This window comes from Ochotona princeps, chromosome 16 (genome assembly GCF_030435755.1).
Source record: "Ochotona princeps isolate mOchPri1 chromosome 16, mOchPri1.hap1, whole genome shotgun sequence".
Lineage (NCBI taxonomy): Eukaryota > Metazoa > Chordata > Mammalia > Lagomorpha > Ochotonidae > Ochotona > Ochotona princeps.
Window position 1 is genome coordinate 4524776 of NC_080847.1, and position 16834 is coordinate 4541609.

The 16834-nt window shown below is 48.6% G+C and overlaps 2 protein-coding genes across 3 annotated transcripts in view; one reads left to right on the top strand and one right to left on the bottom strand.

Annotated features, from left to right (window-relative positions):
• The window catches only part of CMC2 (C-X9-C motif containing 2), a 331627-nt gene that overhangs the window by 83843 nt on the left and 230950 nt on the right, over positions 1–16834 (top strand). The window lies entirely within an intron of this gene.
• Positions 1–16834, bottom strand: part of GAN (gigaxonin) — a 44942-nt gene that overhangs the window by 5554 nt on the left and 22554 nt on the right. The window contains exons 2-9 of one of the 2 annotated variants that reach the window (XM_004584053.3): positions 13017–13131; positions 10611–10961; positions 8805–9022; positions 8494–8615; positions 4922–5034; positions 3912–4061; positions 3115–3251; positions 2754–2882 (exon numbers count right to left, since the gene is read on the bottom strand). In XM_004584053.3, the coding sequence (XP_004584110.2) occupies positions 2754–2882; positions 3115–3251; positions 3912–4061; positions 4922–5034; positions 8494–8615; positions 8805–9022; positions 10611–10961; positions 13017–13131 (1335 nt within the window). The remainder of the gene's footprint in view (positions 1–2753; positions 2883–3114; positions 3252–3911; positions 4062–4921; positions 5035–8493; positions 8616–8804; positions 9023–10610; positions 10962–13016; positions 13132–16834) is intronic. The other variant, XM_058674171.1, reaches the window with a different exon arrangement.

The following is a 16834-nucleotide window of genomic DNA, read 5'->3' on the forward strand; positions in this document are numbered from 1 at the left end:
AGGGCCCCTTCTGAGTACAGAGGGCAGGCAGCTCGGCAGTGCTGGGACTGCACAGAGACCCCAGGGCCAAGGCTGGGCTCTGAGAGGGCCCCTTCTGAGTACAGAGGGCAGGCAGCTCGGCAGTGCTGGGACTGCACAGAGACCCCAGGGCCAAGGCTGGGCTCTGAGAGGGCCCCTTCTGAGTACAGAGGGCAGGCAGCTCGGCAGTGCTGGGACTGCACAGAGACCCCAGGGCCAAGGCTGGGCTCTGAGAGGGCCCCTTCTGAGTACAGAGGGCAGGCAGCTCGGCAGTGCTGGGACTGCACAGAGACCCCTGGGCCGAGGCCGAGGCACCAGCGCTCGGAGCACAACACAGCACACCGAGGCCTCATGAAAACATAGGACGATTTCTTTGCTTTTCTTCAAATAGCTTTGTTTTTGCCTTGAAATACAGAAAATAATAAGATATGGCATTTTTCCAGGAAAATTTTAACCTAAAAATAGAGAACAAAGACAGGAAAGACATGAGATTACTTAAACACAATTGAAATGGCCTCCAACCCATCCAGACTGCTAGTCTGACGAAGGGCCCCAAGTATGCATGCACAGTGGTTTTGGGGATGGCCCACCTTGCAATAGATGTACTACTCTAGGACAGTTTACCTAAAGATACTTACAGGAAAGCCAACAGTCTGAAGTCAAGACATGGGGGTACAGGCTGGCACTGTGGCCTGCAGTGCCAGTATCCTACATAGGCACTGGTTCTCATCCCAGCTGCTCCACTTCTGACTCAGGTCCTAGGAGCGGAAGATGGCCCAAGTGCTTGGGCGCCTGCACTCACAGGGGACACGTGGAAGAAGTTCCTGGCTCTGAGCTTCAGACCGGCCCAGCTCTAACTATTGTGGCTATTTAAGGAGTGAACCAGCAGATGGAAGGCCTCTCTGTCTTTCTTCCCCTCTCTCGGTAACTGTGCCATTCGAGTAAATAAATCAACCTTTGGAAAAGAAAGAAAGTGTGATGGTGGAGAAGGAGGCCACTGCAGCCAGACTGCCTGCATCCCACCTGGCCCAGCTGCTGTGCTTCCTGCACCTCTGTGCAAAATGGGAACAGCAGCAGGACCACGCCAGGGCGGGCTGTTCCAAACACGAAGCAGTTTCCATCACTCACCATGCAGATCTATGCATGTGAGAATCCAATAGATTATATGAGCAGCTTTCTCCACTTGGTTTATAAACTAACTTTGGAAAACTCAGAAGTAAGGAAACCAAGGACACGCTGCCTTTATCTGGGAGTGCTTTTAAGCAGAAAGGGAGAAGAAATACTCTCATGTTGAAGACAGGGGCCAAGTGCATCCATTACAAACACGAACCAATTCGATGGAAACAGTAACGTTCCAACGTTTCAGAGCATGCCCAGGGAGACTGTAAGACTTCACCGCCAGACTGGGCCATATTCCCCTAGAGCAAGAACAGAGTGTGCTGACAAGCAGAAGCAAACACTGCTCGAAGAGTTACCAACCCACACTGTCCCCTTAGGAATCCACTCCTCAGCAAAAGGGGCCTCGCAGCGCTGGACCAGAACTCAAATGCTACCTGGGCTTGTTAATGATACTGGACAGACGGCCTGGAGACTCGCTGGGCCAGGAAATGCAAGCCATGCTCCAGCCCCTAGACAGTCAGCCTCAGGGTCACCCCCGAAGGCAAGAGGCACACAGCAGACCCTCTGAACATGTTGCCCCCTCACTGCCCCGATCTTCCGAGGGGCTCTCACACGCGGCATGATACATGTTTCTGAGAGATTGCCCTGACAATCAGAACAAGGCTGGGGATTCAGCCTCCATCTCAAACACAGGGAAAGTCAGGTACCATTTGCATGTGTGTGTAATGTCCTGGTGAAAGTTCCAGTTTGCCTGCATGTAGACTGAACTTAAACTTGACATTATGGCACCCCCTTCTGGTAGCACAAGTGAAATACTCTCACAGGATTACACTCGGCAAATCAGTCTCTCCTTAGGATATGAACATGTATGTTCTCACCAGAGAAATACCGTGCGGAGAGTATAACAATCAAAGGTATGAGCACAGGGGAGAGGAGCTGCAAGACCTGGGAAGGGTGTTCCTTATTCGACAAGATACACAAAGCAGCCCCGCACTCCACCCGCATCACCACCTGGTTCTGTGTCTAACCCAGGACAGCAGCGAAACTCAGAGAGGATACAGAGTTGACAAGTGAGACCCTGCCCTGGAAGTGCTGACAGGTAGCAGTTACAAATTCAGAGACACATAGAGCACTGTGGGAGACGGAGAAGCTGTCTCGTAGGTGCTGACAAACCATGTCGTTTTGGAAGAGGTCAAGTTCACTGTATGAACTACGGTAGGGAAATGCCAAGCCCAAGGGGCCACTCGTGTCTGAGAGGGAAGGCGGCTCACTCTGAGCCGTGCTGTCAGATGGTCTGGGAAAGGCAAAGGACACAGTACAAAAGACCACGCATGAAGAGCTATGGTTTACATTTTTCCCAGAGCTGTAAGGAGACAAAGAACGATTCTAAGCAACTAAATGCCAAGAGCTGCTTGACATTTTTGAGACATTTTCCTGGTTTTCCTGTAAATTTCCAAAACTGTGAAGTTACTGAATGAATACCCACTATACATCACATATACCTCCTGGATAGGTAATTTAAAGAAGTCACTGGGAAATCAAACCAAGCAAAGCTAAAACAGGGCTTGGAAAGCATGAAAAAAAGTTGCTGAAGAGATGAAACCACTCATAATTACCTTTTAAACTCATCGTGGTAGAACTCAGACTTGCAAGTGACCATCTCATTAACTTGGATATCCTCACGACTTCTGACTCCCCCGAACACATACAGCTCCATGGCAACACCACAGGCTACCGCCCCGAATCTGAAAGGCCACAAGGGCACAGCAAGCAGTGAATTTACGACTCAAGCCCTCATTGCCCAACTCCCCTGACGTCTGCTTGAACTCTGCCAGAGCTCTACGGCCCATGAACACGAGCGTCTTTCCATTCCACAAAATGACAGGTCAAGTCAATAGTGACTCTAGAAGGAAGGCGAGGGCCCTCAGGCCCAGGGAGCACGAGGGAAGCCGAGATTCTGTACCCACACTCATTCACCTCCTCTCCTTCAGTGGACAGATAGCAGTCCACTGCTGGGTCCTGGGGTCATAACACTCCACAGACTCAAAAAGTTTTCCATAGGATCCTCCACCCATGGCATAGATTTTTTTCTTCATAGCTGCATAGCAGCCAATCTGAAAGGAGAAAACATTTCTCGTTAGAGAACTTGTCGCAGGGCAATGTACACAGAGTGCTAATCCCACTCCATCTAACACCATTTCCCTAGGTGAGGGAAGGCAACAAGCGCTATTTCTCAGCGAGCTCTCCAGACTCTCGCCGCTGTCTGAAGATCCCAGGATTGACATTCTGTGAAATGAGATGCCAGTTACGTCTTATCAAATACTCTAGCTGGAAGGGTGCATGAAAAGTACACCAGGACTCCGAGACATAAACACCTACGGCACTGGCCAGACGAGGGGACAGGAGGAGCCAGGCCCTGCCCCACACGAGTGCGAGCCGCCTGCCTTCACGCTGTGCAGCACGCCGGGGCGGTTGTCACCCTCTCCAATCCTGCCTGCTCGTTAAGAAACGGGAGGCAGAGAGCTGGCTGCTCCCGAGGCCAGGGTCTCAGGAAGCAACCACCCAGTGTGGAACCCACCCAGAGCAGCATACCCAGGGACCCTGCCAGGATCAGCCCTGGGACATGTCACTTTCCTACCCCAGTGTGTGGCTGACTACAAAGACAGCTTTACAATGGTACCTCTTATAACATTCTCAGATGTACTGAAGGTACTATGGAAAAACTTTAAAATCTAATCTGGAAACAGGCTGGTTATAATGGGTCGTATTCTCACCTTTCTAACCATGGTCAGATTGGGTTGCTTTGTCCAGGTTTTAGAATAAATATCGTAACATTCCATGGAAATCAGCTCTTTGTCACCATCTTCTCCTCCTAAAACGTACAGCATTCCATCGATCTCCACAATACCAAAGTTGTGTCTTGCCTGAAAAGACATGGATGATCTCTGTACACAAAACGCCAGTAGTTGTACTATACCAGGATATTCATACATACAATCAAAATTGTAATCATCATTTTACTCTGGTGTTTCAGCAAGCAAGGACGAAGTTCAAAGCTATTTCACCTAGAATATTTCTGGTTTCCCTAGCAGCTCATTCTTGCATCATGATGTCTTGAGCTACTGAAAGCCAGCAATTTCCCAGAAGAAGGGAGTGAATCACATGGTGGAACCACCTGCAGAACTGTAACTTCTTAACCAATGCTAACTCACGCCCAGAAAAGCAATAACTACTTCCTTCTCCTTCAGTAGGAACAGGATGTTGTGTTTCTGAATTGATGTGTCAAAGTCAGGGGGCAGTCACAGAAGTGTGGGCCATGCGTGGCAGGAACAGGCTCACGTGAAGGCTTTGCGGAGTTACAGGAGCCTGAACCGTTCAGCATTCGTCTATCGGCTACGATTTACTCCACATGCTCTGTGTCAAGTACTCTGTTAGTGCTGTGTCAGTGCAACCCCATCTGCCACCAGCGTTCAGAGTCCACATGGAACACTGTCGACCTGTCATACACAGAACTCAACAGATCCCTGGGGCAAGCGGAGGGAGACCGCAGGGCTGAGGGCAGGACAGGAGGCCCACGTGAGAAATCGCAGAGGCAACGGGGTGGGTAGACATCCTGGCAGCAAGAACAGATGCAGGCTCTGTGCAAGTCCAAGGAGACCAGGAGGACGAGCGAAGGAGGGAGGGAGGAGGCAGGGCAGGCAGCAGAGCACAGGGCAGGGCTCTCCTTGAGCTCACAGCAAACAAAGGGCGAAGGCCAAGAGAACCCCAACAGAAGCTTGTTTACCTCATTCATGGGTGGCAGCGCAGTCCACGTGTTTGCGTCTGGATCATACTTCTCTCCTGAGCTCAGGGTCTGCTTATTTTCATCTTGGCCCCCAAACACAAAGAGAAATCCTTCTGAAAAATCACAGCAGACAAACAGGAAATTGGACGTGGAACCCACCAAGGTGGCAGCACACAGTGGCGTCTGGGGCACTGTCTGACGCCAGCAGTCTCCCTTGGCTTTGGACCTTTAGCACATCTCATCGGAGCCACGTCGGTGAGTCACTCCGACCACCGTGCTATGTGCATCACTCTTGGAGAGCAGGTCCTCACCATTGCCTCAGCGTCAAAAGGAACTGGACGCCCCTCACTCAGTTGCCAAGCAACACAGGGTCACCTCAGTCCCTCTATTCTGTCCAGAGCATCTCAGCCCATGTCTGTTCATTCAGGATGCCAAAAACGCTCAGATCTGGGGCACCTGTGAACACTCAACATTCAAAGCAGGATCTAGGGCTCATGCTGGGCTCCTTCATTTATGGAATGATGGATTAAGCTATTCTTCTGCCAAAAAAACACGGACATTGCCAGACATACCTTTTAAAAAACAATCTTCTGGACCCGGTGTGGTAGCCCGGCAGCTAAAGTTCTCATCTTGAATGTGCCAGGATCCCATATGGGTGCCAGTTCTAATCCTGGTGGTCCTGCTTCCCATCCAGCTCCCTGCTTGTAGCCTGGGAAGGCAGTTGAGGACAGCCCAAAGCCTTGGGACCCCGCACCCACATGGGAGACCGGGAGGAGGCTCCTAGCACCTCACTTTGAATTGGCTCAGCTCCGGCCGGTGTGGCTGCTTGGGGAGTGAATCAACAGACAGAAGATCTTTCTCTCTGTATATCTGACTTTGCAATAAAAATAAACAGATCTTAAAAAAAATAAGTGTTTTTACAAAAGAATATAAATAATAATAACAATCTTCCCAGGGCTGGCAGCATAGGGTAGTAGGCTAGGTCTTAGTCGGTGGCACCAGCATCCCATATAGGAACCGATTTGTGTCCTGGCTGCCCCCCTTCCCTTCCAGCTCTCTGCCTGTGGTATGGGAAGGCAGTGGCAGATGACCCAAGTCCTTGGGACCCTGCACCCAAATCGGAGACCCAGAGGAAGTTCCTGGCTCTCAGCTTTGGACTGGCCCAGCTCTGACCATTGTGGCCATTTGGGGAGTGAACCAGCAGATAAAAACAAAGTAAATATTAAAAGACATGATCTTCCTAGAAGATAAGGGGTTCAGAAGATGATCAGGCAAACAGAAAGCAACCGTGGGGCCAAAGCTGCCCCACATGCAGCAGCCATGTTGCCAGGAAATGGTAAAGTCTTTGTTCCGCATGATAAGCAGAGACTGTAGTTCCGGGTCCAGTCTCTAGCAAGAAGTCCTCCCCAAGGTCCTGCCCAGGATGAGGGCCAACCACGATCAGTACTCAGCAAAATCTCAGGGCTTGTACTTGACGCAGAGTAACACTACATCAGCAGTGTTTGGGGGCAAGTGGAAGAAGAAAATGCTTGGAAGACAGGATCTTGACCTCAGCCTAGTGCTCTGTGGTTCCAAGACTTCACATTCCTCTTTTTTTGTTAAGATTTATTTATTTTTATTGGAAAGGTATATATATATATATATATATATATATATATATATATATATATATATATATGTAGAGAGAGAGAGAGAGAGAGAGACAGAGACAGAGACAGAGAGGAAGATCTTCCAATCACTGTTTTGTTCCCCAAATGGCCACAATGTTCAGAGCTGAGGAGATCTGAAGCCAGGAGCCAGGAGTTTCTTCCAGGTCTCCACATGAGTACAGGGTCCCAAGGACTTCACCCATCCTTTGCTGCTTTCCCATGCCATAAGCAGGGAACTGGAAGGGAAGTGGAGTGGTTGGGACAAGAACCGGTGCCCATATAGAATCCTGGTGCTTGCAAGGTGAGGATTTAGCTGCTGAGCCATCACATTGGGCCCTCACAGCTTCACCTCTGATCCAGCTTCTTTTTTATTGGCTGGGAAAGCAGTGGACGATGGCCGGAGTGCTTGAGCCCATGCCCACCTGGGAGACCCAGAGCAAGCTCCTGGGCTTGCAACGGCTCAGCTCTGGCCATTGGGGCCTTTTAGGGAGAGAAACAGTGGATCGAAGACCTCTCTTTGTTTCTCCCTCTCTGTAACTCTTTCAAGTAAAAATAAAACTTCAAAGAAAATTATAAAAGCTCTATTTATCTGAAAGCCATGACATAGTATAAAATAGTACATATTAATATACTAATATATTAATGCATACTATAGCATAGTGTATAACATAGCATGGATCTGAGCATCTTTAAATCTTTTTTTTTTTTAATTTGAGAGAGACAGAAAGCAAACAGATATCTCTCATCTGCAGATTCACTTTTTAAATGCCCAACAGCTGGGGCTGGGCCAGGCCCAAGTCAGGAGCCAACAACACTCTGGGTCTCCCTCCCACATGGGTGGCAGAGGCCAGTTACCTGAGCTCGAACCTGCTGTCTCCCAAGATGCACGCTGGCAAGAAGCTGCAGGCAGGATCGGAGCTGGGACCTGATCCCAGGCACTCCATTAGGCAAGGCTACTTCAGAGACGTTCAAGGCAACGTAAGGGGAAGGCTGCAGACCACCACTCCCTACAGTTACACGAGAGGCACCTGCTAACTGAGCTGAAAGGGCAGTGCCAAGGGAGAAGCACGGGTTGGGCGCAGCAGCACAGCATGTTGGCCGTCACCTGGGACACTGACATCCCACGTCAGAACCCCAGCTCGAGTCCTGCCTGCTCCACCTCTAATCTGGTTTCCTGTTAAAGCTCCCAGAGAAGCCAGCAGATGATGGCGCCAATGCCTGGGTCCTGCTTCACACATGGAGAACAAGCAACGATTCCTACTTCCTGGCTGCAGCCTTAGTATTTTAGAATGAGCCAGCAGACAGGAAGTCTGTCTCTCTGTTTCTCTCCATCTCTGCCTTTCAAACAAGTAGGTCTAAAAGTAAAGAAAGACAGGAAACAATGCCAGGCAGCAAATACGGCCTTTTCTATCAACGCTTAAAGTGAGGGCGCTGAAGAATGAGAAGCAGTTGTCAAACTTGCAAACGTCAAATAAAACACACCTTCCGGGGCAAAGTAACTGCTTATTTCATGGCTATTTCCAAAGTCTCATTGAATATACCTAGTTTACATAACATATAGCTTATAGACTTGGTCATCGTAATGATAAACAGCATGAATTACAAAGATGGGACTATTGTGCTCAGAGAAAGGCTGTGTCCCTGGGCCAGACACAGAGCCCATGAGTGACTCAAATCAGCGCAGGCCACTCCTCCATCAGTTAATGCTGAACACAGGCTCCTCCACCACCTTCGCACAAACAGCTGAGAATGGCAAGGAGGCACTAAGTTTGCAAGGAATAACTGTGCTTCTCCGAGCCGCAGTTTCAAAAGCCAGAACTACGTGAAAATGTAGCCACGTGGAGCAGATAAAAAGGCACCTTCGCGTCATCCTGCCACAGCCTGAGTGCACAGGCTCCAATGAGGTTGGCCACAGGACAGTACCTGCGGAGAGGACGCCGTGGTTGATTCTGGGCATGCTCAAGGGCGCCAGTTCGATCCACAGCTGCCTGTTGGGGTCATAGAGCGGGCACATGCACCGCATTGCGGCCGTCGGTTTCCGGGACCTGAAGAAAAGCAGCGTGATGAGATGGCACAGGGCCCTGCACAGTCCTACTCACAGTAAAGGTGACGTTTTAGCACTCTAAAGACGGTTAAAACATTAACAAACGGCTGGAATCACGCTCAAGCACTGAAGCACTAGGGATTCGTGTTCACACATAACTACATCTGCAAACAACTCGGCCCGCACTTACACTCTCTCTTCCCCACCGACAGTCACGATGCACTCCGAGTAGCCCCGGGGCTTGAAGTTGGCCAGCATGGCCTCTCCTTGCTGTGGCTGGCTCAGGGGGATATTGCTGCACTCTTTAACAATTTCTCGAACCAGCGGTTCATTCAACATCTGTTCCCGTAAATAACTGGAGTCCAAGCCAGAGACCCAGAGTGCTGACATGACATCCTTCATGTGCACCTGCAGGAGGAGCAGAGAGGATGGGATGAAGAAGCCATGCATGCAACACACACACACACACACACACACACACACACACCCCTTGCGACTCATGAAGAACACACTGCTGGCCATCAGGTTATCCGCAGGCAGGGTCCCCGGGTTACAGGTCCAATTCAGCTTGAGTATGCTTTACTGCCCCCTTAGTTCCTATTCCCATAGCCTCAACGAAGAACAGCTTAACTTTAAATAGATCAGTTTATTTTCTTCTATGTGAGATGCCAGTTTTCTTTATACTCCAAAAGCTTCTATTCCAGTTGATAAACAGAGTAAAGAACAGCTAATCTGCTTTCCTTTGCATATTTGGGGGCACAGGCGTAGCAATGATCTATAGGGCAATAGCTCAATACACTGTGGCAAACTCGAAAAAACATCAACATTAATGTTGTAAGAAAATACAAAGTTCAGTAAACACCTGGAGTGCAATGCAGTTACTTCTGCAGTAATTACTGTTCAAAAGTATTGAAGCTACGTAACGTGTCGCTCAGGCAGCGTAACTGACTAGCATACTCTACCCACATAAGGTGAAACTCTGTAATGAGTCACTTGTTAACTGACATATTCGGGAAAGCTTCCTTGGTGTTCCTCCAGGTCACTGTAAGGTATGCTCTTCTACAGCCAGGAATAAAAGCCAACAGTCCTAGGCATAAAGTCCAGATCGGCCAAAGCACAAAGCACTGCCTCGTTCCCCTAGCAACCAGTGTCCTCAAGTATCCCCACACCTTCAGGCAAGCAGAGGGGAAGAGCAAACCAGCAGCGGGCTGCTGAGGGTGGGCCTGGTGAGTGGCAGCAAGCTGGACGCTTCCAGTCCCTTCTCTCGCTGGGCCCACAAACAGGAAAAAGAACCAAGTGTTCCCTCTAACACAGCCTCCAAATGGGCGTCCTCAAAGGCTTACAGAATTCAGAACATACTAGAGAGCCACCGAAACCTTTAGTGCGTGGCCAATTTGGAATCCACTCCACAACTGACCTGACGCATTTTCCCTCACTGTGGGAACGGCAACTGAAGGCTCTCATTGGGAAGGATAAGACACAAGCACCGTGACCCCGTTCCCCACCCAACAGGAGTCCCAGTTGGAGACTGTAGGCCGACATTTCCTCAGTCTGTCTTTCTCTAAGATTGGGTCACCCTCAAGTCCCTCCTCACACCAACTCTGGCGCCCTCCTGCTGTCTCACTCCAGGTAGAGACCACCCCAGCGCTCCTTGCGCTGCCCTCCTGCCAGGGCCAGAGTCCCAGGGGGGCAGGGTGCTGACAGCGAGGGTGGGATGCCACCTTTCTATAACCTCCACTTCTGCTCCAAATTACTTCTCCAGTGAAGGCAATGTACACAGGATAACATGCTCCTTCCACGTGTCAACATTCCCACTGACAGACTTGGAATTACACAGGTTCTAACAGTCTGGTCTGAAAAACTAAATATTTTAATGACAGATGGGAAGGCATTCAGGTCACAACTCTGTAAGTCTTTCTGAGCGAGGAAGAACCACCAAAGCACCGTAAGGCTAGATTACAAATAAATACCAGATCAAGTTAGAAACCACATGTACCTTTCTGATTTCTGTGTCGTGGGCTATCCACCGGATGACAGCTTCAAATACATATTTTTCATTGCCAACGTTCAACTTCTCAAGAGAAATCACTTCTTTGAGCTTCTGAGGACTCAGTTCGAGGAATTCTTCGGTGCTGCTGACATCTCGGAAATGCGTCTCCAGGTATTCTGTGGCCAGGTAGTGGACGTGATGCAGGCAGTAATGCAGCGCAAAATCCCGGATCCCGATGCAGTTCTCGGCAGCAATGCAGCCTTCCAAGAACTCACAGCACAGGGTCTTGAGGTCCGTCAGCAGCAGCAGGTCGGCAGCCTGGACGACGTCCTGGATCGTGTCTTCATTTAGCCTGATCTGGAAGAAGATCATAGTCATTTTATAGTGACATGCACAGATCTGTAACAGAAACACTGATCTTTCAGGCTGAACCATAAGAAATTTATATTTTTGTAGGTTGAAAATCATCAAATATTGGCAATTTCATGTAGATTTCACTTAGCACTTTTTGAGCAGTGTGAGGGCACCAAGGAAGCTTCTACCAATGCAAGTAAACAGAAGCTTGGTTAGCTTTGCACAACTGTCATGTTTTAGGGAGAATTTGACCTGCACAACTTGGAGAAAACTCTGGATGCTGCCACACCCAGGAGATGGGAAGAGCTGCCTTCTGCAGTACGCTGAGGGCACTCAGCAGGTCTGCCAAGTGCAAAGGCAAACAGAACGGGGCTCCTACAGGACACCCTGGAAGCCCCATGCTGTGGTGTCCACAGCAGCTTGGTCCAACGCTTTCCCCTTCATCAGGAATGTCTGCTTTCCCTCCAGCTCCCTCAGTGCTTGGCTTGCACTTGCTCCTTGGCTTGTTTATGGCTTTCTGTGCAGCACAGGTGGTGTAAAGAAACAGGTTCTGAAATACCGCCCAGTCACAGCCGACTCCCCGAGGCTAGATCTTCCACTGCCGCTCAGCAAGAGAGGAGCGGAGCCAGACAGAGCAGAAACATTTTACCACATTTCACACGTGGAGTATGACAGATTAAACAACAACTAGATGCACACAGCTGTCAACTGTCTCAGGAACTAGGTAAAACAACCGGAGAGCTGTGCAAGTGGGACATTGTCACGCACATGATCTGTTCATTGAGTCTCATTATAGCAGACTATTCAAACACAGACGTGCAAAAACAACTGCCACTGCAAGAGTTTAAGCTACAACTAAGGCATTACACTTAAATCGGAAACCAATCACAAAGCAACTGTAAATGAGGCTTCCAGCTCTGAGACCCAGCCTGGTGTGACAGGCTCTGCCGACTGCTGGGCCATCTCCGCAGGTGAGCCAAGAGGTTGCTCTCGAGCCTGGCTCTTGGAAGACACACAAGAGATCCAGCGTTGTAAGAGCAGGCCCCAAACTATTTAAATCCCCTCATCTTTTGAGCAGTTACAGAAACCACCACCACCTTGAGCTTATAGAAAAGATAAGGTAGGGGCAACACCGTGAAACCAAATCAGACACGTTGAAAAGGATGAGAGTCACTGCATTTAACTTGGGACAGGAGAAGCATGTTCAGAGAGAGCAAGAAGTACACCCAGAAAATACAGAGGAGAGACAGTCCTTCCAGGAGGGGAAAGTAAGGCAGCAGTGATGAAAAAGGATGCCGGAGGCTGCGGGTAAGTTCCAAGAAGGAAGAAAGAATGCGATGCCACATGGCTGTGGATCATGTCCACGGACCTCCTCCTCCATCAGTCAGCACCAGCTCACACCTCCTGCTTCTCCGCAGGCCTTCGTGTACACTGTCCATCACCAAATAGGGGTGGGGGGTGGACGGAGGACAAAGGAACAGAAAGAAACTTCCTCAGTCTGCAGACATACAATGGGGTGCAGGGAGTAAAGGGAAACGTGGGGGGGTGGGGCAAAGACGCAGGCAGGTGCCTCTACGGCAGCAGGACCACAGAGCCACAATTAGAGTAAGGGATGCTTGCGTGACTCCCCTTTCACAGGAATCAAACCTAAGGGACTCATCTTTTCTACAAAATAAGCTCCAGTACCCAGGAAGCCACAGACACAGGCCAAGCTCCCCGCAAGGTGGGCACAGGGCAAGTTTAGATTCAAGATTCAAAAACAAAAACCCAAAAAGCAGCACAGCATCCTGTGTTCTCACCTCTCACACCGGCAGGTGCGGTTCAGAGTGGCAAAAACACACACTTGGATTGGGGTCTGGGATGTTGCTTTGTCTGCTGCTCTTTCAGGAGCTGAGCCCTAGAAGAACACACATGGGGTGTCGTGACCAGGAGGGGCCAGGAGTGGAAGCACACAATGACAGAGGGTGAAGATGACAGTGTCCCTTGGCCGAATAATGGATGACCCTCAGCCTGAGCTTAAGAAGCCTCTGCTTAGGTCTTCCCTCTGACTCATCGTACCTGCCCACTGAAGATGTAGTCCAGGATCTCTCTCATAACCATTACCGATATCCCTTCAAGTTCAATCTTATAAGTTGATCCATCATCTTTTGGAGGATTATAGTTTAACTTTGTCCTAAGAAAGGGAGAAAAATGTAAAATTTCTATGAAAACACAAAAACAGCTGCAAATACTTACACACTAAATACTCTACAAAGAATACGACACTTATCAGCATGTGAAGCCACACCTAGAAAATTCAGTTTTAGTTAAATCAACATATTTTTTATAACTTTCACCTAAAAACATTGGTCCTTCTTAAAGAACAAAGGACTCAGATCCCTACAGGCATGAATCTTCATTTTTCCTTGGGAATCCCAGTCCTGAAAGCCGATTTATGCCGTTAATGATCTCATTCTTTTTAGTAATGTAATGACACACAGATCTGCCACCCCAAACCAAAGCTCAGACCCTGACAACAGCCTGCTCTCTGCCTGATAGAAGTATCCTCTTCATTCTTGATGATCAATTGCTCCCTGCTGCTTCTTTATTATCAGACTTATCTACATTTCAAGCCGTTTGCAATTTTATCGAGGCGTACGTGTTGTCCTGGGTCTTTTGTTCTTTCTGCTGGATGACATTTCACCATTGTCAGCCTCTGGGTTGCTTCCAAGTGCCTGGTACTACGAGCCGAGCCGGCAGTGTTGCTGGACTGTAATCGTACGCATCTGTTTTGCTACAGTGGTCAAGCATCCCCCTTGGGCACACCCCTGGCAGAAGTGGGAGCAGTTCACCACCTCTTACAATTGCACATGGATCTATAAACGCTCATCGTCCTCCCACCCCAAGTTCTGCGTTTGCCTCCATGCCCAGGTGCCAGCTTTGCAGGGCTCTGCTGCTCATTTCTTCCTCTGTGCCGTGAAACACCTGCTTGGGCGATGTCTCTTGCTCATTCTAATTAGCTGCCCTGTACAGACACAGGAATTCTTTAAACATTCTTGGTATCAATTCTTTGGTAGGCTTTTAAAAAAAAGATTTATTTTTTAATTTTATTGAAAAGTCAGATATACAGAGAGGAGGAGAGACAGAAAGATCTTTTGTTCGATGGTTCACTCCCCAAGTGGCTACAACAGCCGGAGCTGAGCTGATCCGAAGCCAGGAGCCAGGAACTTCCTCCAGGTCTTCCACACAGGTGCAGGGTCTCAAGGCTTTGGGCTGTCCTCGACTGCTTTCCCAGGCCATGAGCAGGGAGTATGATGGGAAGTGGGGCTGCCAGAATTAGAACCGGCGCCCATATGGGATCCCAGTGCATGCAAGGTGAGGAATTTAGCCACTAGGCTACTGCGCTGGGCCTGATTTTTAAAAATATACACTACAAAAGATGAAAAACAGCTGAAGAATATTTTTTTCATTATCAACAGTTTTATGCGCCTTGTTAAAAAACTTGTTTCTTAGCTAAGATGAAAAGATATCACTGGTACTCTTTTTCAAGAAAATTTAAGGTTTCTAAACACATATATTGAAGTGAATTTTACAGTTACTTTGTAACACGCAGCTGAAAGGCAGCTCTGCTAAATCTTGGGATGGTGTAGATATGTGTCACTTAATCACCTAACTCCCTAACAAAAGTACCTCTTCAAATATTGGGATCCAAGTAGCAATAACCCTTAAACCCATTATTGGTATTCAGACTTCTATGATACTATAATGAAGACAACGAGGAAGACACTTTTGGAACACAGAAAACAAAGTGAAGAAAGTAACAGTGACTCCAAAATAATTTTTTTCAAATTGACAATAGCATTTGAGTATTTCAAGTGCCATCATCTGAAAGACTTCTCTTTCCAGTTAATCTATGGTGGGAGCACCCAAACTGAAAGGACCAATGGTCAGTGCTTCCCAAACTTGAGCTCACCCAAATCAGTGGGAGATTCTGCCAAACAAGCCTGTCTTGATGTGGGGGCCTGCAACATGCTCTGGGGAGGAGCAGCAAGGGGTTAAACAAGGCTTCTTAAATCTGGTTTTGTGTTTCTAATACATTCTTGCTGAATATTTTGTAAAATGTGTTAACATCAATTACTAGAAAAATGAAAATTTAAAAAGACATTTAAAAATTCAGGCCCCAGTGATTTATAACAGACACCAACTGCACTGTCCAATTGTTGAGTTTCTAATTCACACTCCCTGGGGCTGTGCTCAAAACCCCATGGTGGGTGACAGTATGCAGACCCCACCAGTCTGCAGCGACAACCATCTGCCTGCCAAGAGCAGGGAGCGTGGGAGAGCAGGTTCCAGTCCTTTTGACCATGGAGCCACTCACACGCACTTCCAATGGCGAGCTTCGTGGCGTCATCTCCAGCCGCCGCCTCCCTCCTTCCGTGGGAAGCAGCAGTAGCCTGCGCACTTGCTGCACTCTCCCTTTGTCTTCAGTTTCTCCAAACCCACAGTTTAACTCTCTCACACTCTACCTTCTGTTTCCCATTTCTTTCCTTCAGTATACTCTAATTGTTCTAGTTTTTACTAATGAATTGTCCTCCCTTCTTTAGCTCCATTTTCTCCACGAATTTTCCTTTAATCTAGCATTTTCTCAGCTTGCACAATGCTTCTACCTCTGTACTGAATAAGCCAATGAATAACAACACAACAGCTAAGAGAAGGGGCTGGCAACCGAGCACCCACACTGTGGAGCTGGCTACAAGTCAGCCGCTCTTGGTGCTGCTCCCCCACCCCAGGAAGCCACCGAGTTCTCCACAGACCTGCTGGAAGCCACAATTCACTTGACCTCTTAGGTGATGTCACTTTACAGAGCTGGCTTAGACAATGCAGCAGTCTTAAAATACCACTTGGAGAATCTCCCCTTGAATACCACCCAGAAATAAGTGGGAGCACTACAGAATGGGCTGTCTGTCCCTGGTACACTCCTCCTGGATGGTCCGTGTCCCAGGACAAGACCCTCTCTCTTAGTCCTTCTCATTCATAAATGGAAGACAGTACACAGGCGACCCCAGGCCTCTTCCCTTCCTGGGCTCCTAACAACACTGACAATTGAAAAAAAAAGTCTTAAAAGAAAATGCTGCTGGTTGCCATGCTAATGAAGCTAGTTTCACATTCATGAACGTGATCTGTAACTTTTTAGGAACCATAATACAACCAAAGTGATGTGAAGGGTATGCCCAGCCTGACGCTGGTCAGTACATCCAGATACCACAACAACTGCCCAGAGAAGCCAGGCTGGTCCTCTTCTTCCAAGAATCATTTTAGACACATTTCTATATGGGGTTGATGGGACAATGACAGAGAGTAAACCTAAGTGACTTTTCCTCCCCTCTGATGCAAAACTGGTCACCAATAGAAGCAAGGCAATGTCCTCCAATAGGTTGCAAGCCCAGTTATGTCCAAGAAGTCAAGTTGCGGAGAGAAGCTGGGCTAACTCATGAATATGACACAGCCCTTGCAGTTGTGTAGCAGTCAAGCCCAGACTCTTAGGGTGCGTGGTGAGGAGTTTGGGCTAGTCCTGTCACTGTCCCCGTAAGCAGACGAAGGCCCAGCGCGGTGGTGTTTACACATGTCCCCTACCATTCCTTTTTGACTTCATGAGCTCCTAAAGGGCACATCAAAATGGATCTTTAGGTTACAAGATTTCTGGGTAGTGAAACATCTGTATAGGGTACGACAGCGATCAATACATGCCATCATCCATTAGCTCACAGCCATGATGTCCAACTCTAAGAGACGCTCACCTATATGGAGGTCTCCGGGTGACAGCACTGTCATCCCAACACGCACACTCTGATCAAGCAGGGGGCTGTGCATGGGTGGGGTCACAGGTAGGAGAAAAA